This window comes from Zootoca vivipara, chromosome 12 (assembly GCF_965207765.1).
Source record: "Zootoca vivipara chromosome 12, rZooViv2.hap1.1, whole genome shotgun sequence".
Lineage (NCBI taxonomy): Eukaryota > Metazoa > Chordata > Lepidosauria > Squamata > Lacertidae > Zootoca > Zootoca vivipara.
This window is the reverse complement of record NC_142595.1, coordinates 27,423,546-27,450,696: the sequence shown is the minus strand read 5'-3', so window position 1 is coordinate 27,450,696 and position 27,151 is coordinate 27,423,546. Positions and strand designations below refer to the sequence as shown.

At 41.6% G+C, this 27,151-nt stretch overlaps 4 protein-coding genes across 4 annotated transcripts; 2 read left to right on the top strand and 2 right to left on the bottom strand.

Moving 5' to 3' along the window:
• Positions 1 to 2,943: 2,943 nt before the first annotated feature.
• LOC118095184 (olfactory receptor 1E16-like) lies at positions 2,944 to 5,033 on the bottom strand. Its single transcript, XM_088655002.1, has one exon. The coding sequence runs from the start codon at positions 4,547 to 4,549 to the stop codon at positions 3,575 to 3,577; it is 975 nt and encodes a 324-aa protein (XP_088511128.1). The 5' UTR covers positions 4,550 to 5,033; the 3' UTR covers positions 2,944 to 3,574.
• A 3,387-nt stretch (positions 5,034 to 8,420) lies between these two features.
• LOC118094847 (olfactory receptor 10A7-like) lies at positions 8,421 to 12,791 on the top strand. The gene is made up of 2 exons (XM_088655017.1): positions 8,421 to 8,697; positions 11,079 to 12,791. The coding sequence occupies exons 1-2, from the start codon at positions 8,560 to 8,562 to the stop codon at positions 12,048 to 12,050; spliced, it is 1,110 nt and encodes a 369-aa protein (XP_088511143.1). The 5' UTR covers positions 8,421 to 8,559; the 3' UTR covers positions 12,051 to 12,791.
• A 3,532-nt stretch (positions 12,792 to 16,323) lies between these two features.
• Positions 16,324 to 17,501, top strand: LOC148683846 (olfactory receptor 10A7-like). The gene has a single exon (XM_088655499.1). It carries the CDS (start codon positions 16,372 to 16,374, stop codon positions 17,296 to 17,298), a length of 927 nt encoding a protein of 308 aa, XP_088511625.1. The 5' UTR covers positions 16,324 to 16,371; the 3' UTR covers positions 17,299 to 17,501.
• Positions 17,502 to 22,375: 4,874 nt separating this feature from the next.
• LOC148683845 (olfactory receptor 1f45-like) lies at positions 22,376 to 26,700 on the bottom strand. Its single transcript, XM_088655810.1, has 3 exons — positions 25,753 to 26,700; positions 25,072 to 25,194; positions 22,376 to 22,585 (listed from the first exon to the last, which is right to left on the bottom strand). Exons 1-3 carry the CDS (start codon positions 26,698 to 26,700, stop codon positions 22,376 to 22,378), a joined length of 1,281 nt encoding a protein of 426 aa, XP_088511936.1.
• Positions 26,701 to 27,151: the final 451 nt, after the last annotated feature.

The window sequence follows — 27,151 nt, the reverse complement described above, 5'->3', positions numbered from 1 at the left end:
ATAAGAAGGGAACTTCAGTCAGGGAGGAAAAGGGGGGGAACTAATACTAAAGGTTAAGTTTAAGGAAAAGTACTTGAGAAACCAATAAGAATTTATATGCTTGTAAGATCATCACCTAAATAAACTTAATTGTTTTGTTTACTTTACACCTGACTGGAATCCAACATTTGTGTCCCAGTACACAGACTTACTGGTGGGTGGCAGCAAGAGAAGAATATAGGCGAGGGAGGTACTGGGTCAAAAGACAGTTAAATGTCCGGGGGCCCTTTACCAGTGTATCTTGCCACAGGTACACACAGGTACAAATAATGCAGACATAAGAAGCTAAAGTTAGGAGAAAAGGGGACCCTATTCCCATGAACCCCAAAATAAAAGTTGCAAGTTTTACTAAGCGGGTACTGCTGCATGAGAGGTTTGCTAATGGATAAACATCACAAAAGAAATCATCAATTTCATTGGATCCACAGAAAGTTAGTTGTACTAAAAAAGAAGTTATGTTAGTGTTGGTCATCAGGCCACACATCCAAGAAGTGAATGCTAACTGGAGGCAGAGTTTACCATTCATAATGGATGTGTAGTGCAGAGGTTTGCATATAGCCAAATACCGATCAAAAGACATCATTGCCAAAAGATAACATTCTGTGGCTACAAAGAAACCAAAGAAATAGTATTGTGTTATGCACCCCTTAATGGATATGGACCTATCCCCAGTAAGGAAACTGACCAGCATCCTGGGCAGGATGGTTGAAATGTAGCAGGTCTCCAACCCTGACAGTTTCATGAGGAAGAAATACATGGGAGTATGAAGATGCTGGTCAACTGCAACCAGTTAAACAATTAAGAGGTTCCCAACAAGCGACAAAGCATAGATGGCAAGGAACAAGTCAGGGCCGTCTTAAGTATATTTGGTGCCCTGACGCCGTGGTGCGACGGATCCCTCCGGCGCCTCCGCCCCGTTTCCCAGCGGGGCAGGCGGGCGGAGCTGCACGGCCGGGCCAGCAAGCGGGTGGGCGGGCACAGCGCACAGCGCGACTCCCGGGGGGCAGCTCTGCGGCGGGTGGGCAGGCGCAGCTCCGTGGCGGGCGGGCACCCTGGCGCCCTGCACCACCCAGCCTTGCCGTAGGGCTGGCCCTGGAACAAGTCAAAGAGGAGGGTTTGCAGTTCAAAGTCATTGCCAAATCCCAGAAGGATGAATGTTGAAGGGGCTGACAGATCCCCCCCATTGGTTTTTGCTGCTGAATCTCAACTTCATTCTGAAATACAATTTGAAAATTTTAGTGAGCTCAGCAACCTGCCCCATTTCTGTTTCCCCTCCCATGGATGTTTGTGACTAATGTGGACAGTCACAAGAGACTGTGAGGGACGATTTGCAGAGGAAAAGCAGGAGGAGAGGCAAAGAGCTCTTGGTTCTTACCAACCTTTTCGTTTATCCCTGCTCTTTACCCCACTTCACCCACCAATTTGTGGTTCCAAACCTGTGTAACTGCAAAATCCATGACATCACAGAAATGTAGAACTGCAGATACAGAAGAATTGAAAGTGCTGGCGGGGAATTTAGTACTTCTGACTGTAGCAGGTGTTCCCTATTTTGTAAAAAGAAAACAAAAAACCAAACAAACACACACAAAAAGCACAGGTTATATAGGAAAATAAATTATCTCTTTACTATCCTAGTTTTCCGCTTGCAAAGAGGTGTTTTATGAAGATGTGGTCCTTGATAGGCAGTTAGTTTTCTACTACTAGCTACTACTAGCTTAGTTGAGTGTCTGGATATGGAATGTCAAGGAGCCCACAATGAAATGAAGATGAGCTGTAAATGCACTAACTTAAATAAATAATAGCACCTATTTTCCCTGAACATATTCTGTGAAATCCAAAAAAGGTTGACCCTGCAATGTCAAAGATCCTTTAAAAAAAATATGTCCAGTGATAAAATATGTCATTTAAATTCTTTTGTGCCTGCAAGCTAACAACCTACCTTTTCTCTCACAAAACATTAGACTGGCCTACAGAAAGAGGAAGCATGGGATCAGATTAGTCAGATTTACAAAACCCAACTTTCCCTTCTTATCAGCCACTATCAGTGCATATAAACCATTTAAAACCTTTGTAAGAATGAAATACCATGCCACAGATATAGTACATGGAGACAAAAGGTTAATAGCATGATTGATAAATATTTACTTCTGAAACTGTTACAGTGATACCTCAGGTTACAGACACTTCAGTTTACAGATGCTTCAGGTTACAGACTCTGCTAACCCAGAAATAATACCTTGGGTTAAGAACTTTACTTCAGGATGAGAACAGAAATTGTGTGGTGGCGGCAGCAGCAGCAGCAGCAGCAGGAGGAGGCCCCATTAGCTAAAGTGGTACCTCAGGTTAAGAAAAGTTTCAGGTTAAGAATGGACCTCCAGTTCTTAACCCGAGGCACCACTGTATATTCCTAGTTTCCATATGTAGGATGGAAGCTTCTCTTCTCTATCCCTGTTCAGGTCCAAACATTTCATTCCAGTGGTGACTCTGGTGTCTGGTGCTCATTTGGTAGCAAAATATTACTGTACTCACTTATTTAATGTACAAATGATCAAGTAGCCTTGCCGTTTATTCAGCAGCAAAATATGAGAATGTAAACTTATTTACCAGAGAGAAAGCCTCATAGGATTTAATTTTGAATAGACGTATTTAGGATTGCACTGCATGGCTGCAATTTGTTGCGAACATCCGTATGAATAAGGCTCATTGAACAAAACATGACTTACATCTGCAGGGTTCGATTGTAAATGAAAACAACTGAAAGGGTTGCAACTGAGATTTGAGCAATTTATTTATTTGAGTAATTTATTTCAGGGGTTTATTGAGACGATATTTTTCTTGCTGCGGTGGAATACATAATCATTATTTTATTCCAAAATATTCATTTTCAATGTGAAGGCAACAATGTAAATTGGAAGGGAAGTAATCAATTGCACATTATTTGCAGACTGAAAACAAGAACAGCTGCATTTTGGCACTAGGGCCTGAGATTCTCCGCCTTTTTTAAATCATTTATATTCCAGAGTTACATTTTCAAAACTTTGCTTTTTAGCCAGTGGATCCCATGTTGTGGAACAGAAACCTGGGATACAAACATCTCAACATATCAACAAACTTTTCCAACTGCTTCTAGTACAATACCTTATACTTCCACAATATTGATTCAGAAAGTACTACTGCTTGTAAGCTCCACAACTCCTTTCATGGGAAACTTGTATCCTTCCAGAGGCTGTTGGACTCCAACTCCATGCCATTCAGGTGGAGCTGATGTGCTAGAGAAGGATTTGGGTGTAGAGCCTCAGGGGCATTGCGTGAGCGGCAGAAGGGGCGCCGAATTTTGGCATCACACAGGGAGCTGCTGAAAATTTAGATCCCAAGATCCGCCACTGGATTTGTGATGGACTTCAGCAACTTCTGGAAGACCATTGGTGCCCCATCCCTACTGTATTCTCTTGAAGGAAATGTATTGTGTACAATAAAGTGCATCACACACTGTAGAAACTGTTAGGCAAAACAGGGATTCATTTATTGAAATCAGTTAGGACAGTACATTTTTCGGCATCCTTGCAAAATGCGTCACCTTACTGCAAATTCTTCTTAGGGCTCTATGTACTTCTTTATTTCTTAAACTGTAGATTAAAGGATTGACGAGAGGTGTCAAGACCGTATAGAAGATGGAGAAGACTTTATTGAGGTCTCTCAGAGTAGGTGTATCTGGCAGCATGTAGACAATTATTATTGTGCCATAAAAAATGCAGACAACAATCAGATGAGAGGAGCAAGTCGAAAAGGCCTTTTGCCGTCGAGTGGTGGATGGTATCTTTAGGATGGTGGTGATGATGCAAACATAGGATGTGAGGGTCAGTAGAAATGGGGTGATGGTGAAAATGAAGGTTGAAAGAAAGGTGACAAGTTCAATCATGCTTGTATCACTGCAGGAGAGTTTTTCAAGCGGGGTGAAGTCACAAAAGTAATGATCCATGACATTTGGGCCACAGAAGGATAACTGGGCCATCAGATATAATATTACACAATTAGCCAGCAAGGAGTCGACCCATGCACCAACGTTGAGCTGAACACAGAGCTTTACATGCATGATAGAAGTGTAGTGTAAAGGTTTACATATCGCCAGGTAGCGGTCATAGGACATCGCTGCCAGGAGATATGTCTCTATACCTACACAAGAACCAAACAAATAAAATTGGGACAGACATCCACTAAAAGAAATGGACTTCTTGCCACTTATCAAATTGGTCAACATTTTGGGCAAGATAATAGAGCTATAGCAGGTCTCCAGGCAAGACAAATTGGCCAGGAAGAAGTACATGGGGGTGTGGAGGTGTCGATCAGAAACAACTAGCAAAAGGATAAGGAGATTCCCAGTTACTGTCATAATGTAAATCACTAGGAACAGTACAAAAAGATGGGGCTGGAGATCAGGGAGATTCCCAAATCCCGAGAGGATGAATTCTGTGATGATAACTGTCTGGTTTTCCTTCTCTGTGTTCCACATTGATTTAATCAACTGCAGGTCACATCAACCCTAGAAAATAAAACCAGAAGAAGATGCATTTTGATATAAAGACATCCATCAAGTTTTAAAAGACCCCCCCCCCCCAATATCAGCAGCACTGGGAAGCTGTTTTGCAATAGGAGTAGCTCAAGCAAAGTTTAGTGGATTATAGTATGTGGGACAGATTTTGCTTACCATCTCTGTTGCAGCTTCCAGTATGATTACAATCCTCATATTACAGTCCTACCTATTAAAACCGGTCCCGCAGTACCACTACGTAGCATCATCACAAAGCCAATTCAGAATGAGGGTGGTGCTTCTTGCTATCACTATGGCACCTTGTGATTAAGCATCTGGATGCTCAGAAAACAACTGTGGTCTTTTCCTGTCCTAACTTCATGCACCAGCTCTGCATAGTCCTGAGAAGATGAGACCCGGCCACTGTAAGCTATGCCTTTGCAACATGCATGAACACCTGTGTTTTTATTATTAATGGTTTCTTATCTGAGTAACACTAATTTTAAAATTTGCAGTGCAGAGTCTGCTTCTATTTTTACTGCTGTTGCTTTTAAGTGGTGTAAACCCCCCACCCACCCGACCCACCCCAGGCAATGTAAATGCTTTGGAAGGGTGGAGTATAGTTTTTTTAAACCCAATCAGTTAATAAATTCCAAGCACGCTTAGTCAGACGTTCACTCCACTGTTACCACTGGAACAAAGTACTTTCCCAAGCAAGTGCGTGCAGGATTTCAGCCTAAGGCAATGTGAGTGCTGCAATGCTAAGCGAAAACACAACATGAGTATCTTTGTCCCAAAATGAGCTGAGCTTTCTTTTTCCAGTTGGAGTAGTGAATGAAAAGGGGAGTTTGACATAGAAATGTTTTGATGAACTGGGTGAATTTGGGAAGGCGGTTGCCATTTCTCCCCATTTGTCTTCCTGACTAAGTGTAGAGATGGGAGACCAATTCAATTCAGATAGCATTTAAAGGTGATTCTACCTACCTTACACATTCCAGAATGATATGTGAACCGAAATACAGCCATTCCCTAGAATCTTATTTCAGCACTCCTGGTGGGACATCCTCCACAGTACCAGAAGACAGGAGGCTAACTAAGGTAAGGTTAACAGATGTCCCCGTTTCCCGGGGACAGTTCCCAGATTTACAAATCGGTCCCCATACGAAATCCATTGAAGTTGCAAAGTGTCCCCGGATTCATTGAAAAAAAATCTGGTAACCTTAAACTAAGGGAACTCGGAGGGGGGAGTGCCCCCCCAACAGCATCTGCCACCAGAGGCAGCTGTCTCGTGGCAGGATCCTCTGTATGTATTTCGTCCTTGAACTTACATTGATATAATGGGTTATATCAGGGTTGATTAGTCCAGCTGAAGGATTAGTAAAATAAATGTGGAAATTAATTATTTAACTTGACATGGCCTTTCCAGAAACATCCACAAAGGTAGTTTGGACCATGCATTTGAATTAACAGAACTTCACATACAACTGGAAAGAAGAGAAACGGAGAAATTTTTTTATTGACCTATCCTAACACTGGTAAAAACAAACTATCGTTTAGAAAAGCTCTTGAAATATGGTACCTCACCAACAAAAGAATAGCATCATATGAGATTAGCACTTGCCTTCAACCAATTTCTTTGATGCGCAATGATATTCCAGGATTCAAAACCTGTAGTAAAAAACATTAAGGAAACGCAATAGGCCCTGAGCAAGCGGGAACTGCCACATTTACACAGAACTGTTAGTGATAATGTTTATAACCCTAATGGGTTTACATCCTTCTCCCTTAAAATAAGTAATCCTGGGGGACTTTGCTGCAGATTGGCTACCTGGGGAGGGGGGGGGCATTTATCTTGCAACTGACTTCCTAAACCCTAAGGGGATTCTTGTATTAATTATTGCTTTATGGGATTGCTTTCCTGTCTGGGTGAAACATATGACTGGAATTTTACAGCCTTCTGGTTTCAAGTTCAGTTGTGTGGGGCAGGGACGGATGAAGGGGGTGCGGTGGGGATGGACCGCCCCGGGTGTCTTCACTGAGGGGGTGACATTTGGCGCGCCACCCTTCTGTGACTCCCAAGCCTATCCTGAGTCGTTGGGGTAAGGGGGGAGCGGCACTGTTTTGCTGGCAGCATTCCCCCCTTCCCCCTTTGTTTTGACAGCTTGGGGGAGGCTTGGGAGTCTCAGGCGGGCGGGCGGTGCGCCAAATGTCTGCCATCGGCAGCTCACTCCGCCCCTGTGGGTGCCTTGCTCCACCCCCGGCTGCAGGGCGTGAGCACCGCTCTGTGCACCCAAGTGGCTATCTTGCGCCTGGGAGGGCACCCTCCATCCCTCGTGCCCCTTGGGAGCATACTGGTGGCACAGGCACATGCTCTACCACTGGTGTGGGGCGTATGATTTTATAAACAAAATCATAACAAGATACCTGTTTTAAGACAATTGATTTATATACAGTGGTCCCTCGACTTACGAATTCCTCGACATCCATAGGTTTCGACTTACGAATGGGACAAATGGCCGCACGCTGACGAATTTTTCTACATCTACATCCGAACGGAAACCGTTATAAACAATAATGGAAAAATAGAAGGCTTTTCGCTGTGATGTTTATTTTTAAAAAGTATATTGGCAATGCCACATTTATGATTTCACAAAATGAGAATCCGGTTATTTTGTTTGTTTGTTTTAGTGATGGACAACGCCCTCATGACTTGATTTGAAATCAACTAAGTATTTATGAACTTTCTCATAGTACTCTCAAGGTGATGAAAGCTCACCTAGGAGTGCTCTGAGACCAGGGCAGTCTCGAGCAGGTCATGTGCCCTGGTGCTGAGGGGCGGAGGTCGCTCCGGCGCCCCCGCCCTCGCAGGGCGCAGCATGGTTTCCGCACGGATTTGCTGCGCGGCGCCCAGCCTACCGGCCCGGCGCCCTGCCACACCGCACCACTGGGGGGCTACCTAGAGCCGGCCCTGTCTGAGACAGCTCAGAATGTCATCACATATGTACAGGATATTATTATTTATCCAGTTCTGCTCCAACTGTCTACCAATGACATTATACCGATGCTTTCATTTGCTCTGGGGAAAGGTGAATAAACTGAGGCTCAGTCCAGAGAAGAGACAGGTGGTGATTGGCGGGGGGGACTACTCAGCAGGGGTTTAGATTAATTTAACATGCTTCAATTGGAACTGTCCTTAAAAGTTCACTTAATTCAGAATGCAGAGACTGCAATAGTCATGATTAGAATAGACCCATTAAAACCAATGGGAGTTATAATGTTAAGAAATCCAGTCTTTTCTCATGCCTTATGCCTGTTAGAGTTTGCTCTCAATAGAGCAGTTTGGGCACAATCCTTAGTGTAAAGATTATAAGATCAGTAAATAAGTTCCATTGATTCCAATGGGATTACTCTAAATATGGCAGTGGATCCAGCTCTCAAGTATGATATATTTTTTCAGAAAATCCACAAGGACACCATGATCCAACTTTATTTCATTCATTCATTTATACTCCTACACTTGAAAATTAAAGTCTCAATGTAGCTTGGCTATTCTACTTCATCCTGTTGAGACAGTGTGTGTGTATGTTAATATCCGTTTGGTGCCATTAATTAAATAGACATGGCCTTGGAAGAGGACGGAAAATTCCTCTTGACATGAGTGAGCATCTAACTTTCCCTGTTTGAGAACTTCCCCCCTCTTTGTCTGCAATATTGACATCCCATTATGTGAGGTAATAGTTTAACAGCTAATGCTAATAGTTTAAGACTCTTGGCATAACTCCCAGAATAACAAATATAGGTAGCCAAACACAGGCAGAAACTGCTTAGTGATTTCTCCCACTCATTGCAAACATCTAGTGACTGAAGCACTTGTATTTGATTATTTAACTGTGTTTTAATAAGTGTACCTACTGATATTTTGCTACTAAATGAAAGTCAGACTTCTTGAACATTTGAACTTTAATAAGTGCACATTGATATTTTGTTAGTGGATGGGAGCAAGATTGGAACAAGACTCCACAACATCCACCTGGAACAAAACTTGGAAGCACAATAAGGAATCAGAAGAGTTGTGCATCCTAAGAATGGAAACTGAGCTGAACACATCTAGAAACACAATAATTTTGGAGGTAAATATGCAGTGTTTCTCATCCCCATGTGCTATCCTTGGAACAGGGTTTTTTTATTTCATGAGAATTTAATATGGTTTATATAGGCACCATACTTCTATCAGGTGTGTACAGATACCATTTCAAACTCATGGCAACTCTTATCAATTTCATGGTGAACTGTGAAAGGTGGGTTTAGTAAGTCTGATCTGATTTCTGTTTAGATTGTTCAAAAATTGAATGTTATTTTTTCTAGAAAAATAGGTGCTGGTACTCACCATGAAATTGTTACTGTAAGTGTCACACTTATCAACAACAAAAAGAGGTGCCAGTACAGCATAGTTTTGAGTACCCCCTGGAAAAACGCACTGGTTCAGATCAATTGCATTTATTTAAGTTGCCTTCCTCTTTATAGGTCAGTCACAAGGTTTATTAGGAAAACATGCATACAATGTATGAAAAGCCATCTTTTACTGGACAGATCAATTTTAGACTCTTCAGATGACCGGGGATAACATGTTGGCTTTCTCAATCCAATGCTAGGTACTCATAGTTTAAATAATATTTCATGACATTTGAATATTTTGAATGTACTGCAGTTCTGGCTCAACTGAGTTTGTAGTTTTGACAGTTACATTCTTCATCTTCATTTGGAATCTCACAATCAATGAAGTTTCCAAGCTGCTGATTTTTACCCAGAATTCTGTTCACTTAATATAGGTAATAAGGATCTGGAGCTACCTTGTTTGATTCAGTGAGACTGTTCTGGAAGAAAAATCAAAATCTAGATGTAGTTTGCTTTGGGATTGGAGAATGTTTCCTAAGCTAGTGTAATAAAAATATTGATGATTTTTACAACAATCAAGGTATTGGTTCAGCTACTTTTCTCTCTCCCCTCCCCATTTCATTTATTAATCACTTCACATGAAATATCCTGGATAATTAACCATAAAACTCCATAGAAGGATGAGATTGTGTGGATCATTTTTTAAATTGGCATATTTTTGCTCTCTGTAGTGAGGAAGGGGAGGAAGCAAATGTCCAGTCACCACTAAACACACACACAAACCCTCTCTATCTCCTTCAACTGTATCCAGTAATCTCACTTTCAGGTCCTTTCATCCTTCATATTTTCCTGTAGTGTAGGAATAGATCATGTGGGGCTCTCCAGATATTGTGGACCACAACTCTCATTATCCCTGACCCTTGGTCATATGTACAGGGGTGAGGGATACATGAGTCTTTCCATTTCAGTTTCTCTCGGTTTTTCATTTTTATACTCTTAAATTTAGTTCTCAACATTTCCATAGCAATTTGTGAATTTTTATCATGACATTTATTTAATATTTTTCTAGAAACATATTTTTCGGAGGGGGGGGTGAGGAATGAATGCAGTTTTAACAAAGATGCTCATGCCGTGACACTTTCCTTTTAATATACTGTATTACTTGGTATGAGAACCATATTGCAAAATATGGAGAAGTGTGAACTTTGAAGGACAGTTGTGTTTTTGTTGTGTGTGTGTGTGTGTGTTAAATTAGGTAGTTTCTCATTAAAATCAATTTTCTCCTCCATCTCTAAATGGGGCTGATAAGAATTGTAGCCCCAAACCTCTGGTGGACAACACATTGTCTACATCAGGATTTATTGCTATGATGTGCTTTAGAACAGCCCCCCTTTCTATGGTCAGCAAGTTTCTTTCATGTGATCAGGTTCTTGGAGTGTTTAACCTATACCAGTGCCCTGCATATGGGCTTCCATATAGCTGAAGCATTGCACTGGACTAGGGCTACAATTGTGTGTCCTCTAACCCATTTAGTTCCATTTCAGACTGCAGCTGTAGAAATCATATTAGGAAGAATTGCATTGAACAACAATAATAGAATCAGCATACCATACAAAGGCCATGTTTGGAAATAGAGATGTGATGGGTGTCTTCAACCGTCTGCATGGTTATATCCTTAAACACCCTTTGCAAAAAATAAACAAAATCCATTATTCCATACTAGTTAGGGGTGTGGACTTTAAGGTAACTCCCAACTCTACAGTTCTGAGATTCTCTGTTGTGTTAGATTTCTTTATTGGGGGGACATACAAAGCAATATCCCATACATATAATATGTATGGGATTCCCCAATCTTATTCTCATGATTCCATTTCTGTAACTATTGGGAAGAGAAATAGCATGGGTTTCAAATCCAAGATGCTGCGATCATGATTGGGTTGGGGGAGGAAACATGAGAAAGGAGCAGGTAGGAAAAGGTCCAGCACCCTTCTTTCCAGCTGCTTCTCCACCACAGATCTACCCTTCCCAAAGCCATTGTGGAGGTGCAGATATCTCTTTAAATACAAATACAAATGTGGCAACATTAGTTTGCTAATTTTTTAAAATTGTGTTTTAGAATGATGTTGACAGTCATCACCAGCAAACAGCAGTGGGAGGAAATCAATCAAGTCCTTCAGCATTCATCCTTCTAGGATTTGGCAATCTACTTGAACTGCGAATTCTCCTGTTCATATTGTTGCTTGCAGTCTATGCTTTATCTCTAGTCATGAACTTCCTGATTATTTTTCTGGTTGTGGTTGACCAGCATCTTCAAACTCCCATGTATTTCTTCATCATGAACCTGTCCTTCTTGGAGACTTGCTACATTTCAACCATCCTCCCCAGGATGCTGGCCAGTTTTCTTACTGGGGATAGGTCCATATCCATTATGGGATGTATCACACAATACTATTTCTTTGGTTTCTTGGCAGCCACAGAATGCTATCTTCTGGCAATGATGTCCTATGATCGGTATTTGTCAATATGCAAACCTCTGCACTACACATCCATTATGAATGGTAGCTTCTGCATCCGACTGGTGATCACTTCTTGGATGTGTGGCTTGTTGACCAACACTATTGTCACTTTACTTATGCTAAAGCTCACATTCTGTGGGCCCAATGAAATTGATCATTTCTTTTGTGATGTATATCCAGTGGCAAATCTCTCCTGTAACAATGCTTATCTTGTAAAACTTGCAACATTTATTTTAGGAGTGATAGGAACAGGTCCCCCTTTCCTACTAACTTTGGCATCCTATGCCTTTATTATTTTCACTGTCTTACAAATTAAGTGTAAAGCTGCCCAGTGGAAGACCTTCACCACTTGCTCTTCTCATCTAATTGTGGTGACACTCTTCTATGGATCATTATTCCTTGCCTATATAGTACCTGAAACAGAAACACTGAAAAGACTACGCAAAACCCTCTCTCTGTTCTACACCATCCTGACTCCCATGCTAAACCCCCTCATATACGGTTTGAGAAACAGAGAGATGAAGGAAGCTCTGCTTAAATCTGTCAGAAAATTCAGCAATAGAGTTTCATAGCTCCAAAATGACTTGATAAAGAAGTTGAAGGATACAGAAACGTGGGGGAAGTCCTGAGAAAGAATTTGACATTATCAAGGATGTTTGATGATGTCTGAGGAAACTATATGTGCCAAATTCATCATTAAGATTTCCTGATTCAAACCGTTCAAGTCTAATGTGTCAATTGTGGTTTAGCTGTTTACCAGTTTTCCCCACTTCTCCAGTTGTTGTGGCATTATTCCAAGTAGATGGATCTGATGGATGTCTTCATGGATCTGGTGAAGCATACAGAAAGATTTTGTAATTGTGAAACACTTGTAGCCTGTTGTGACATGGACCCATAATTTTTACAAATGTGAACTTTGTATTGCACCATGATTGCTATCGACAACAAATGACTGGGACAAAGCAATGGGAGTTAACCCATTGCACAGATTCAAACTGCCAGCTTTATGATTGGCAAGCCCAAGAGGCTCAGTAGTTTAGACCACAGTGCCACCTGCGTCACTGGGGAGAGGATGCAAATGGACAGCAGAAGCAGATTCTGGAAACTCTTATGCTGGATCAGACACCTATATTTCAAGGTTGGAAGGACAAACATCCAACATCTTCAGTGATCTGAAGACCTCATTGCCCCTTTTATGATTGAGCACAAAGCTTCTAACTGTCAGTCTTGTTTAGATACCTTTTTGGACACATGGATTGTGTATGTTAATCTATATGTTTATATTAGGATTGGTGTAATATGCTTATTGTCAATGTCAGATCCTGCTATCTTTATTTTTTACTTCTATTCATGTTGTTATATTTGCATAAAATAAAAATAAAGAAAACAAATCTGTTTGGTAACATCAAGACCAGGCTTTGGAAGAGTAACATGTAATCAATAAAATGAATTCCCCCTGGCATAAGTGAACCTGTAACTTTCCCCATCTGAGAACGTTTTTCTAGTTCATTTGGTTGGACTAGCGTTGATATCCTATTATGTGAGCCTTACCATGCTAATAGTTTTAGATGTTTGGCGTAACTCCCAGAATTACTGATACATAGAGCCAAGCATAGAAAAAAATTGATCAGTGCCATCCCCCCAGTAACTGCAAGTATCCATCTGCAGAGATAAATGTGCTTGATTATTTAACCATATTTGAATAAGTTCATCTGCTGATACTTTTCTAATAAATAGAAGCAAGGCAAATTAGGAGCTTGTAGAAGAGCACACTGATATTCTGATACTGTAAGGAAGCAAGACTCCATAACATCCACCTGAAGCAAAGATTGTTAGGCTAGAGAAGCAGCAAAACAGAGACTTGTCTTTTAGCAATGGAACCTGAATCTAACACACCAGAAATTCCACCTAGAAATATAATCATTTTTGAGGTAAATATTTATGCATTAGCTTTTCATCCCTATGTGCTGTATTTGGAACTGTGGAGCTGTCTGATGGGAAGTGAAAAATGTGCTCCATGAATCTGTTTGTTCTCATTTTTGTTCAGATTGACATTTACTCAATGTACCTTCCCCTTTCTTTCTTTCTTTCTTTCTTTCTTTCTCCCTTTATTATTTTACAAAATATAGTGTATATTATACAATAGTGTTGCTCAGTCCTAAAGTTTATTAAGAAAGCCATAGAGTTGGCAAGCATATGAAATGAGATATTTTACTGAAGCAATTAATTTTAAACTCTTTGCAATATTGGAGGCAACACTTTGAATTTCACAGAAAATAACTCCAGGACTAGGTGCTCAGAGTTAAAATAATGAAAATAATGTAAATGTTAATACAATAGTGATTGTATTAATAGAGATGACAGCAGTGGGACTTCACTGATTACCAGAGTCCCCCCCCCCAATGGCTGCATCACACCAGGCCCATTTTCTTTCATTCTCCAATTCCAGCCAAAAAAGAAGAGGTTGGCTATTGCCTGGCTACTGTATGTTTAACACTCACTCCAAGTGATTGACTAGAAATCCTGTAGTGCACATGTGGTTGAATGCTGCCTGAAAAAGAAAAAGAAAGCAGGGAATATGTGATAGCTCTCTTCAAATGTTTAAAGGTATAACACAGAGACGAGGGAGCAGAATTGTTCTCCGTTGTTCCAAAATGTAGGACCAGAAGTAATAGAAATTACAGGGAAGAAGATTTTAGCTAAACATGAGAAGAAACTGTGAAATAAGAGCTGTTTCATAGTGGAACATATGTACCAACTTGAATATTTAGCTTTGTGGAATGTGCACTGTTGAAGGTGCTAAAGAACATGTGTTCCATACTTGTAAGAAATCAATATTGTAAAAAAATATAGAGCAGCGGCTATACTTTGGAATGCACAACCTACTTATATCTGACAGGTATCTGTGCTATACTCTTTTCAATGCCTGCCTAAAATTTCTTTATTTAGCCAAGCCTCCTCAGATATGTAGCAAAAAAAGTGTCTTCTTTTTTAGCTATTGATGATTTCAGTCATCTTTACACTGTTTTTAAATACCTGCTTTTAGCTGTTTTACAGATAATCTTAATGTTTTATTTCATGCTTTTGTAAACTGCTAAGAGGTTGTCTTACAATCAAGCAGTATGCAAAGCCTATTATTGATTGATTGATTGATTGATTGGAAAATTTAAAAACAAACAGACTGCCATGGGAAATCCTGCTCTATCCTGTATTTTTTAAGCACAGACTGGGCATACATCTGTTGTCAGTGCTGTGCTTGCATCCTGTGTAACAGTGTGTGTCCTAATACTTACTGTGAATATCAGCACACTGTTACCAGCAAAGTTTGATTACAACATCCTGTAGGAAAGTATGGTGTTCCACAGAGAAAACACTCCCTTATTCCAAGGTAAACTTGTGATTCAGGAAACATAGGTAGCAAGTTAGTCATTTCTCACTAGGGTCATGTCCTTTCAACTACCAACTGGCCAGGGTAAACTAATGAAACTGTCCCTTTCATTTCATGCAATAAACCAACCTTTCTTCATTCCTCTGGTGCATGAACATCTTGGGGTATACAGTTAAGGGTAGAAACACATATTCACAGCAAAATCATATTTTAACTTCAACAGAAGATCCTAAACCTCTTTGGGGTGTATGTTGGAAAACATATGAGTGCTGGGAACACATGTGAGTTCGGACACACACTTTGTAACATCTGCATTGCAGATCTTTCCCTGATTGAAGGGGTGGTGGTGGACTAGGTGATCCGCAAGGCAATCTTTACAACAGGCATGACCAAAATTGGCCCTCCAGATGTTTTGGGACTACAACTCTCATCATCCCTGACCACTGGTCCTGTTAGCTAGGGATGATGGGAGTTGTAGTCCCAGAACATCTGGAGGGCCAAGTTTGGCCATGCCTGCTTTACAAGCTGGTGATTTCCCATTGTCTACTTCCAGGGAAAATATTTTGTATTATCTGGAAGCACCAAAACAGTACACACACCCCCTCATACTTTTGAAGGAGATACCACCCCTTATCAGGATTGTACAGTCTTACTTTCTCATTACACCACTATCCCTAGTGGGAAGGGTAGCAACATAGGTCTGGAATCCCAGCTTTGGGAATATTGCCTAGTTTCAGGGAGGAAACAGGGGAAAGCCACAGGTAGGGAATGATTAAGCAGGAGTGTAGGAAGATAGGGGCAGTAGGGGCGGGCCGCCCCGAGCGGCAGGCTCCAAGGGGTGCCATCGCAGGTGCCCGCCCCATCTCCAAAATGTTCGCCCCCACCCCAGAACGCGTGTCACGCCCCTCCGGGAGGCGTGCCATGCCCCGGAATGTACGCTACGGCCCTCCGGGAGGCGCGCCCCCCCGGAACGTGCGCCACGGCCATGAAACGCGTGCCCTGCCCCTTCAGGAGGCACGCTCCACCCCGGATTGTGCACTACGCCCCTCCGGGAGGCGCGCCCCACCCCTGGAACGCATGCCCCATCCCTCCAGGAGGCGCGCCCCGCTCCCAAAATGGGCACCAGCCCCGTCCCTGCCCCCGGGGCCAGAGCATGAAGCTCCACCACTGTTGTTAAGCACTATCCTTCTCTCCAAATGCCTCACCTCTACAAATCAGCCCTTCTTACTGGCCCTAACTCTAACCATTTCTGTGCGAGAAGTACTTCAAAGTAAAAGAAGTAGGGTCATGACAGAGCTTTTAAAACATATGATACTCCATGACCATTATTTTTAAATAATACAGCCTGTGTAAACCATATTGGATGCCTGTATCCTGCCAACTTTAGATCCAAACATCAGTGGATGGTGAAACGGGAGGGGTTGGTGTCCAAACTCACTAAAACTTGTCAAATTTTATTTCAGGATGATGTTGAAATTGATCATCAAAAAGAAATAAAGAAAAATATGTCAAGCACTACAACATTCATCCTTCTGGGATTTGGTAATCTCCTTGAACTGCGATTCTTCCTCTTTGCATTGTTTTTTGCCATCTATGCTTTGTCTCTTGTTGCAAACCTCCTAATTGTTTTTCTGGTTGTGGTTGACCAGCAACTTCAAACCCCCATGTACTTCTTCATCATGAACCTGTCCTTCTTGGAGACCTGCTACATTTCAACCATCCTCCCCAGGATGCTGGTCAGTTTCCTTACTGGGGATAGGTCCATATCCATTAAAGGGTGCATCACACAATACTATTTCTTTGGTTTCTTGGCAGCTACGGAATGTTATCTTCTGGCCATGATGTCCTATGACCGGTATTTGGCAATATGCAAACCTCTGCACTACTCAACCATTATGAATGGTAGACTTTGCCTCCAGTTAGCATTCACTTCTTGGATAAGTGGCCTGTTAACCAACACTATCATAACATCTCTCATGGTAGAGCTCACATTCTGTGGGCCCAATGAAATTGATGATTTCTTTTGTGATGTGTATCCTGTGGCAAACCTGTCTTGTAGCAATACCCACATAGTAAGAACTGCAGTTTTTATACTAGGGCTGATTGTGACATTACCCCCTTTTCTACTAACATTGGCTTCCTACAGCTGCATTATTTCCACTGTCTTGCGAATGAAATCCAAGGTAGCGCAGCAAAAGGCCTTCTCCACCTGCTCTTCTCATCTGATTGTTGTGTCACTTTTCTATGGGTCAATATTCCTTGTCTATATAGTCCCTGAAACAGAAACACTGAAGAAACTACACAAAATGTTTTCTCTGTTCTACACCATCCTGATTCCCATGCTGAACCCCCTCGTATACAGCTTGAGAAATAGGGAGGTGAAGCAAGCTCTGTTCAGATCTGTCAGAAAATTCAGCAGCAGAGTTTTGTAGCTTTGCAATGCTGTGCCGGAGCTGGTGAAGTATGCAGAAATACACATAGTTGAAGGGTTGAGAAAGGATTTGCCATTAATGGGGATGTGAGGATCTCACATTTGCAAATACCTCTGAGCTCCTCACATTAATGTGCATATTACAATTCAGTTCTTCAGCATATATTTTTTTCCACTTCTGCAGTTGTTGTGGCACACTTTTCAGCAGGTGGATCTGATGGGTATTTTCATGGACCTGTTGATCCATAATCAAAATTATTATGGAATAATTGTACGGTAGCTCGTGAAGATATGAAATCAACCATGGTTTTTTAAATTGTAGAATGTGTATTTGCCATGGCTGTTAATAGAACAACACCAAATTACTTGCATTAACCTACCATGCCTGCCAAGTTGCCTGCTGAAAAATGTGGGATCAGCAGCGGCGCGGCACCAGAAGTTGCGTAGAAGCAACTTCCGGGGCCGCTCTACCCATGTGTGGGCACCGGAAATCGGGCAGAGCAGCACCGGAAGTCACTTCTACGCATGCCCAGCAGCCATCTTGGTGGTGGCCGCATGGCGGCGGCCATCTTGGTGACGGCCGCCGCCATGCAGCCGTCACCAAGATGGCTGCCGGGCATGCGTAGAAGCGACTTCCAGTGCCGCTCTGCCCGATTTCCTGTGCCCTAGCGGCACCCAAATTGGAGGCTCCCTGGCAGGTAGGACATTCGGGGGATTTCCGGGATTTTTCTCTATTCGGGAGAACAGTGGGAAATGGATTAAAATCTGGGGGTTTCCCATGAAAAACGGGATACTTGGCAGCTAAGTTACCTACTGAATTGGCCTCCATCTCTATCAATGCTAAAGGACAGTGGCTCTCTAGATATTGTTGACCAATATGGTCTCGAATTGGAAGGGTTTTAGTCCAACAACATCTAATGGGTCATTCATACCCTACCACTGAACTAAACCAATATGAAAAATTTCAAATGCCAGCCTAAAAGGCCATATCTGTGTGCCATTTCAATCTCTCGTTCAACCCTTATTCATCCCCACTATGTGGTTATGTTCTCTGTTATCATGACTGCAATCTTGTGCCAACTTACCTCAGAGTAATCTCCGCTGAATTCAATGGAAATAACTTCTCTACTCATTTGTAAGACCTCCTGGCATACACATGCATAGGATTGTTCTGGAAGGATCCAATCCTGTGCACACTTTCCTGGGAATAAGTCCCCTTAAAGTCATTGGGGATTTTGATTATATCAATATATTAATAATATTTTTAGTATATTTATTTATATCCTGCCTTTTCCCCTGACAAAGACTCAAGGTGGCTTACAGATAAAATAATAACAGCTAAAAACATAGGTGAGGGAGAACAATTTTTTTTAAAAAAAAAACATTACTAAGATTAAAATTATATCTGGCACGTCTGTGCTCATGTCTGTTCGTGTGTGTGTATTTTAATCAACACATATTGGCACATTTCTATGGAAAGCCAGAGTAGTGTTTGCTTTTTACAAGAAGACAGAGAGATTTGACATGCAGAGTTTGATTTTGCAGGATTTCCTCCAATATTTCCTGAGTATTCTCAGGTAGAAGCAATAAATTTCACATGGTTCAAGAACATTCACTATACATTATACACTGAATGGATGGGATTTAATCTGAAAGGGAGGGTGAAAGCTGAATTGCAATTTGGGCTAGCCAAGTTACTTGATTGTGTAGGTCTAGGTGGTCCTCCATCTGCACTTCACACCTTTCTCTGAAACTTGTCTCTTTGGAATATGTTGCCATGTATTGAATGCTGTAATAGGCATAGTGATCTAATCCTCCTCCCTTCCATTTAAAGCTGTTGCTTGTCCCAATTTATAGTCCTCAGCACAAGAAATACTGCTGGGCTCCATCTCACCTAGAGAAAATTATGTTAATAGGTTTCCCACTTTTAATTAATTAAATTTGTATACTGCCCTATACCCATAGATCTCAGGGTGGTTCACAACATAACATTTCAACAAAAGTATGACTCTGAAAGGCAAAGATGAAATGTCTAATGAATGCAAGCTTGTTTGTCCTCTAATTGCAGGCAACATGTGCTGCAGTTCTGGGGCAGTCTGCCATGTGCAGCGCTTAAGTAGCAGTCCCTCAAACTGCTTTGACTGGCGTCCCACTAGCCCAATTGCTCCCAGATTCGAGGGAACAGCATTAGGGTGTTGTTGGTGCTCTAATGATCCCACCCACAACACAAGGCCTGATTGCCGGGTTCCACCGCAATGCATGCCCTCTGTTTAGGGAGGACCCAATTTGCCTGGCAGTGGAAGGTAGAGTGAGCTAACATGAGGCAGAAGATTAAACTGCTGAATGAAGCTCCAATGTTAATGTGAATGTTGGGATATACAAGCCCAGACAGACCCTCCTTTTGTTCATTTACACATATTACAGCAATCTACTCAGGGCTACAAAGATAAGATGGGATCCAGGATTTGTTCCTTATAACACAGATGACCTACATTCTATTGGTTTTATACATAAAACCAACACTTTGTTGCTCAGCCAAAAGTCATAACACAAGAGCTAGTAAGAAATAAGAAATGAAGGTACAGTCAGATAAACTAGTGGACTCACAACATGCGATAATGCTAGCAACGCATATTGAGTCAAAGGAAATGAATGGAGTAGTTTGGCACGTATGCCTCACAACTTTTGACCAGCTTTTAAACGTAAGGAAAGGAATTGAGTCAGGTGAATTCTTGCAATAAATAGTAACATGCTATGAACAGCTCTTAGGGTTTTGTGAGGAGATTCCTCAAGGGAGTCAGGACAGTGCAGAATACTTTACTAAGCTTTCTCAGATCTGGGATGTTGGGTAACATGTGAAAAATTATTACAGTGCGATAAAAAATGCAAGCCGAAATGAGAAGAGCAGTCCAAAAAAGGGTTTTGCCTCCCAAGTGAAGATCGGTATTTATTTAGGCTGATGGAACTTTTCTTCTGTAAACAGCCTTGCTGTAAACACTCCATTACACAGCCTCTCACATCTTACTCTCATAAGCCATGGCCAAGGGTCTTCAATGGCTGGTGAACTTAAAGGATGGAGGTAAGCAAAGTCTTGAATGAACTGTTAATCTACCAAATACAGTCTTTAAGGCTTTGTGAACTTCTTTGTTTCTCGAAGTGTAGGTGAGAGGATTGATTAAGGGATTTAGGATGGTGTAGAAGAGTGAAAATACTTTATTGAGATCTCTCAGAATCGGGGCAACATGTACACAATTATTAGTGACCCATAAAAAATGCAAACCACCATGAGATGAGAGGCAGGTCAAAAACACTTTTTGTCTCCCAACAGCAGGTGGAATCTTCAGGAGGGTGGTGATAATGCAAACATAGGATATGAAAGTCAGCAGGAATGGGGTAAAGAGGTAAAGGAAGGCCAAGAAAAAGGTGAAGAGCTCAGTCCTGCTAGTGTCACTGCAAGAGTTTCTCAATTGGGGCAAGGTCACATAAGTAATGATAAATGACATTGGGCCCACAAAAGTATAACTGAACCAGGAGGCATACTAATATGCAGTTAAAGGACAGACCGTTTCTCCATGTCCCAGCCATAAGCTGACAACATAGTTTTCCATTCATGATGGAAGCATAAAGCAAAGGTCTACATATTGCCACATAGTCATAACAACAACAACAACAACAATTTATTTATACCCCACCCATCTGGCTGGGTTTCCCCGGCCACTCCAACAGAATAATAATAATAATAATAATAATAATAATAATAATAATAATAATAATAAATTAAAGATTAAAAGCCTCTCTAAAGAGGGCTGCCTTCAGATGTCTTCTAAAAATCTGGTAGCTGTTTTTCTCTTTGATATCTGATGGGAGGGTGTTCCACAGGGCGGGCGCCACTACCGAGAAGGCCCTCTGACTGGTTCCCTGCAACTTGACTTCTCGCAATGAGGGAACCACCAGAAGGCCCTCAGCACTAGACCTCAGTGTCCGGGCATAACGATGGGGGTGGAGATGCTCCTTCAGGTATACTGGACCGAGGCCATTTAGGGCTTTAAAGGTCAGCACCAGCACTTTGAATTGTGCTCGGAAACGTACTGGGAGCCAATGTAGATATTTCAAGACCGGTGTTATGTGGTCTTGGCGGCCGCTCCCAGTCACCAGTCTAGCTGCCACATTCTGGATTAGTTGTAGTTTCCAGGTCACCTTCAAAGGTAGCCCTACATAGAGAGCATTGCAGTAGTCCAAGCAGGAGATAACTAGAGCATGCACCACTCTGGCAAGACATTTTGCAGGCAGGTAGGGTCTCAGCCTGCGGAACAGATGGAGCTGATAGACAGCTGCCCTGGACACAGAATTAACCTATGCCTCCATGGACAGCTGTGAGTCCAAAATGACTCCCAGGCTGCGCACCTGGTCCTTCAGGGGCACAGTTACCCCATCCAGGCTCAGGGAGTCCTCCACATCTGCCCGCCTCCTGTCCCCCAAAACAGTACTTCTGTCTTGTCAGGATTCAACCTCAACCTGTTAGCTGCCATCCATCCTCCAACCGCCTCGAGGCACTCACACAGGACCTCCACCGCCTTCACTGGTTCTGATTTGAAAGAGAGGTAGAGCTGGGTATCATCTGCATACTGATGAACACACAGCCCAACCCCCTGATGATCTCTCCCAGCGGCTGCATGTAGATGTTAAAAAGCATGGGGGAGAGGACAGAAAAATAAGGGATCGGCAGACTGGAAGTAGCGCTGCCACCATTTTGGAACTGGGCAGAGCAGCATCGAAAGTCGCTTCTGAGCATGCTCTGCCCAGTTCCAAAATGGCCGCCGTGCTGGAAGTCGCGCTGTGGCCATTTTGGAACTGAGCAGAGCAGCATTGAAAGTCGCTTCTAAGCATGCTCTGCCCAGTTCCAAAATGGCCGCCACGCCAGAAATAGCTTCTGCGCATGTCCAGAGACTCCAGACATGCGCAGAAGGAACTTCCCCCGGCCGGTAAGTAAACCGGGGGGGGAACAAAAAAATGTGTTTTTCCAGCTGGGAACAGCTGGAAAAACGGGGGTTTCCCGGGGAATACGGGGGAATTGGCAGCTATGGAAGGTGCTGATCAGCCACAACTTGCAAAATGATGAGGAAATTCCCTGTTAGCGTCAAGACATAAATCATGAGGAAGAGGGACAAAAGCAAAGGCTGAAGCTCAGGCTGATCCCCATATCCCAAAAGGATGAATTCTTTGACTGCTGTCTGGTTTCCTTCTTCATTCATCCACATTGTCTTTATCCAATTGAGGTCAAGCCAGCCCTATAACATAATCAGAGCACTGATATTAATACAGAGGTGCACATTGAGAGTGAAATCCATGGGTGGAGGGTAGGAATGGCGTGGAAATTTGATTCGTTTCACATTCAATGCTAAATTTATCAAATTCACACTTTCTGGTATAATATGAAAATCAACACATAGCCATCCTCCCATACCATCCAAATTTTGTGATGTGGTTATCCAAACGGTGTTCACAAATATGCACGTATTATGGTAAAGTGTGCAAAAAATAATAATGTAGATTTGTGGAAGTACCATACACAATTGCATTATATTGCTGGCTGAAATGTGTCTATAAGAAATAGACACAAAAATGCAGAACAATCTTCATTGGGATTTTTCTTAAGAAATACAGATTGCTGCAGATATGTGGTGAACTGAATGTAAAAGTGGAAAAATTAGAAGCTGAGAAAACCAAATTAGACAGATTCTTCCATCCTTAGCAGTGTCTAGCCACTCCTGCTTCCATCCAAATTTTGCCCCCCTCCCCCATAATTGTTGCTCCAATATCAGACAAAGCAAAAAAGGAGGGCTTCTGGAGTCGTGTTGGAAATGGATCAGGCTAAACTCTGGTTCCAAAGTCCTCCCATTCCCCTGAAGTATAGGTACACAAAATACAAACACATTGCCCTGGATGCAAGTACAAGCTATTTCTACACATGTACAGGTGTTTGTGTGAAAAAGTGTACACTTGTTAATTTTGTACAGCTCGTGTACAAACATGTGTACATGTGGATAACTGTATATGTTTTCAATTGTTGTTTGCACACACACATAGGTTGTATAGTCAATGAATCTGTATCTGCACTCCCCAACACTCACATCAGAACTGGGAGGAAAGCACATCAGTCTTCGAACTGGTTTATGTATTTTCCTTACTATTGAAACCATTGGGGAGGAGAACTTTTTATTAAAACAGCTCCCCAAAAGGGGAACAATGCCATGCACATGATCTTCCACCCTGTATATAATTGCACCCTAAATTAACAGGAGCCACATTCCACTTCTGCTATCTTTTCCAAAAATTTTGGATTTTGGTTCTGAATGTTAGTCAGGGTTTTGAAAGATAATTAAGATAAAGTGTGCAGATATAGTACTTCCCTTATTATCTGCATTCAATGATTAGTACCAGGATTAGTACAGGTACCGTAGGAGAGGATTTCTCTGAATTTGTGTTGAAAAACAACGAGCTGTAACTTCATTGTCTCAGCTGCAAAATGAGTGCCTCTGAAGCAGCTTCTTTCAATAGCTTAAAAGAAGCAAGTCTGGGGACGTGCTTCTGATTTTCTGGTTGTGTAGAAAACATTTATGATGCAACCAACCTTTTAAACCCAAAGGAAATCCTGATATTAATTCTTCCTCCATGAGACTGCAGTCACCTTTCCCCTGTACTCCAGAGTTTGATGCACTTGGGATCTCTGTGTCTTTTCATCTACCTTTAAGTCTTACACACAAATTGCCTTCCGCTCCTCCTAGCGGTCACTTCTCTCACTTGCATGCATCTTATTAGCTGCTCCCTTTAAAATTCAGCTACTATGTATTATAGCTGGGCATCAGTTTGTACTATGAGACCAAGGTAGGGCAGGAAGATGAGGATATTGTTGGTAGCTGGTATGGGAATAGAAGCAGCAAAAAATACAAATGGAGATTGAGTCTTGTATTGGACAGGAGGTTCTGGGGGCAGAGAGAGGCTATCCTTTCTTTATTGTTGTTTAACAAATTTATATCCTGTCTTTCCAGAGAAACACATCCAAGACAAGCAAATACAAATAATCAATTTTAATAAAAGATATCATAATATAAAAGATAAGTATAATATATATAATATAATATAATATAATATATAATATAATATAGATCAATTTCAATAAAATATATAATAATATTAATAAAAAGAATCACATCCATGAATGCAGCAGCTAGATTAAAATAATAATAATAATAATGAAGGGATACAAAGCAAGAAAAAGCTCATCATACGAATTATAAACATGGTTAGCTTGTCATTCAAAAAACAACAACAATGCTCACACCATAATGAACCCTAAAAACACATGTCTGTAAAACATCAATATGCAAGAGAAAAGATGGCAGGTACTATCACTGACACTGATAAACTTGGCAGATCAAATGTCTTGTAGGTAAGAAAAGTCATTACATAACACTGGAAGGCCAAGTAGCAGAGGAAAGAATGAACTTCCCCAGGGAAGGAATGTTAAAGCTTGGACATAACTGGGAAGTTTCTCTGCCATATTCGTGTCCCAGTCCAATGGAACTCAGAAGTTAGTAAGGCACGAAGGAGAGAACTTTGAAGGGTATATGGGTCACCTAAGTCATGGTTGTGTGCCGCATATAGGAAAGAGGTAAGAAGACACGCACACACCAGACTACAGAAGGAAGCTGCACCAGTTGTTGATAGACCAGGTTGAGAACTCTTATTCTTTTCCTATATACCTGGGGGTTACCACCTTTTCCTTCTCCTTGAGACTGATGATTTCCCATTCACTTTTCTCTAAGTGATCACTGAACCCCAAGTCACAGAAGAGCTCAAGAAACTGCAGAATTGCAAATATCAGGAACACCAGTTCCTGAAAGAAAATGATCATGACAAAAAAATGGACTTGAACCCAACATTAGTTCTGAGAAGAAATATATTAAAATTAATGAATCTGACAGACTTACATCCATTAATTTCAGTGGATCTATTCTGAGTAGAACTTGGTTGGATTCAGCCCATTAAAAAGACTGCAAAATATGGGAGTACATATAGACAAACAGGGATATGACTTGAGTGTGCATTTCTGTGAAAAAGAAATGATCTTTTTTTAAAAAACCACCTAAATAAAACTAACAGCGAACCTAGATCTGATGTATATTACATAATTTGCTTTTGTTGAGTAGTTGATAATTCTTTAACAAATAGCTAGCCAGACAGGAAAATGGAGAGCAGAAGATCAGGACCAGAGGATGATGTGAAGGAATCCGAATTTGCTCCTGCACTGATCCTAATTATAATTCACACACACACACACACACACACACTATTCACGGTAAGAAGAAAGTTCCCACTGGAGCCAGGTTTCTGCATACATGAATACTTTGACTAGCTGATAAATTTAATGGAAAGGAAAGAGTTCAGATCATGCCTTCCAAGAGATGGTCAATTTCTTCCAAACTCGTCTTAGGGCTCTGTGAACTTCTTGGTTTCTCAAGCTGTAGATGAGAGGGTTGACCAAAGGATTCAAGATGGTATAGAAAATAGAGAAGACTTTATTCAGACCTCTCAGAGTCGGGGAGTCAGGCAACATGTAGACAATGATTAAAGTGCCATAAAATATGCAAACCACAATTAGATGAGAGGAGCAGGTGGAGAAGGCCTTTTTCCTTCCAGTGGTGGATGGGATCTTTAGGATGGTGGCAATGATGCAAACATAGGATGTGAGAGTCAATAAGAATGGGGCAACATTAAAATTGAAATTAAAGAAAAGGGCGGTGATTTCAACCATGCTTGTGTCACTGCAGGACAGTTTTACAATTGGGATGAAGTCACAGAAGTAATGATCTATGACATTGGGACCACAGAAGGATAGCTGAGCCATCATGATGATCACAATGAAGTTAGCCAGCAAAGAATTAACCCATGTTGCAGCCATGAGCTGAACACAGAACCTTCCATGCATAATGGTGCTGTAGTGAAAAGGTCTACATATAGCCAGGTAGCGGTCATAGGACATTGCTGCCAGGAGATAGGTTTCTATAGCAGCACACAAACCAAAGAAATAAAATTGGGCTATGCACCCACGGACAGAAATGCTTCTCTCTCCAATTATCAAACTGGCCAACATTTTGGGTAAGATAATCAAGCTGTAGCAAGTCTCCATGCCGGATAAATTTCCAATGAAGAAGTACATGGGAGTGTGAAGTTGCTGATCAGCCACAATAAGCAAAACGATCAGGAGGTTCCCAGTTAGTGACATAATAAAGACAATCAGGAAGAGGACAAAAAGAAGAGGCTGCAGTTCAGGGAGATTCCCAAATCCCAAGAGAATGAATTCTGTGATGGCTGTCTGGTTTTCTTCTTCTCTATCCAACATGGGTCTTGTGTCAAACAAATGAGACATCAACTATAAAATATAATCTGAAATACAGACATTTTAGGAGAACCATGAATTATATTTTGTGCATGCAATTTTCTTGTAAACGCAACAGGGATGTCAGTGAAATCCATCAAAAGTGAACAATGAAATGGATTTATTTCAGTCTGTTTGATCCCTAGCTTGGCACAGATGGTTGCTATAAATGTGTTTTGTTTTGTTTTTTCTATTTTTCTCCAGCATAAAGTTGTTTGGTTAGTTTGACACGAGCCCATTACCCCCAAATAGATATGTACTTTATTTTGAAAATTTTGTTATTTACATATCATCTGCTGTATAATAACTGTTCTCCCAAATTCACAACGGAGGCCACGCTGCTGCTCTCACATCTTCTCCTATGGTGGGTTCATTGCTTATGTGCTGGCAGAGGCAAGCAGTGGGACTGGCTAGG

Coding starts and splice junctions, on each gene's coding strand:
- LOC118095184 (XM_088655002.1), bottom strand. CDS start 4,549: ATGTGGAACACAGAGAAGGAAAACCAGACAGTTATCATCACAGAATTC.
- LOC148683846 (XM_088655499.1), top strand. CDS start 16,372: ATGTCAAGCACTACAACATTCATCCTTCTGGGATTTGGTAATCTCCTT.
- LOC118094847 (XM_088655017.1), top strand. CDS start 8,560: ATGGGAGCAAGATTGGAACAAGACTCCACAACATCCACCTGGAACAAA. Junction 8,698..11,078: donor GAAACACAATAATTTTGGAG/GTAAATATGCAG, acceptor ATTGTGTTTTAG/AATGATGTTGACAGTCATCA.
- LOC148683845 (XM_088655810.1), bottom strand. CDS start 26,700: ATGTTGGATAGAGAAGAAGAAAACCAGACAGCCATCACAGAATTCATT. Junction 25,195..25,752: donor AATTGACCATCTCTTGGAAG/GCATGATCTGAA, acceptor ATTTTCTTTCAG/GAACTGGTGTTCCTGATATT. Junction 22,586..25,071: donor TCAAGGAGAAGGAAAAGGTG/GTAACCCCCAGG, acceptor ATTATGTTATAG/GGCTGGCTTGACCTCAATTG.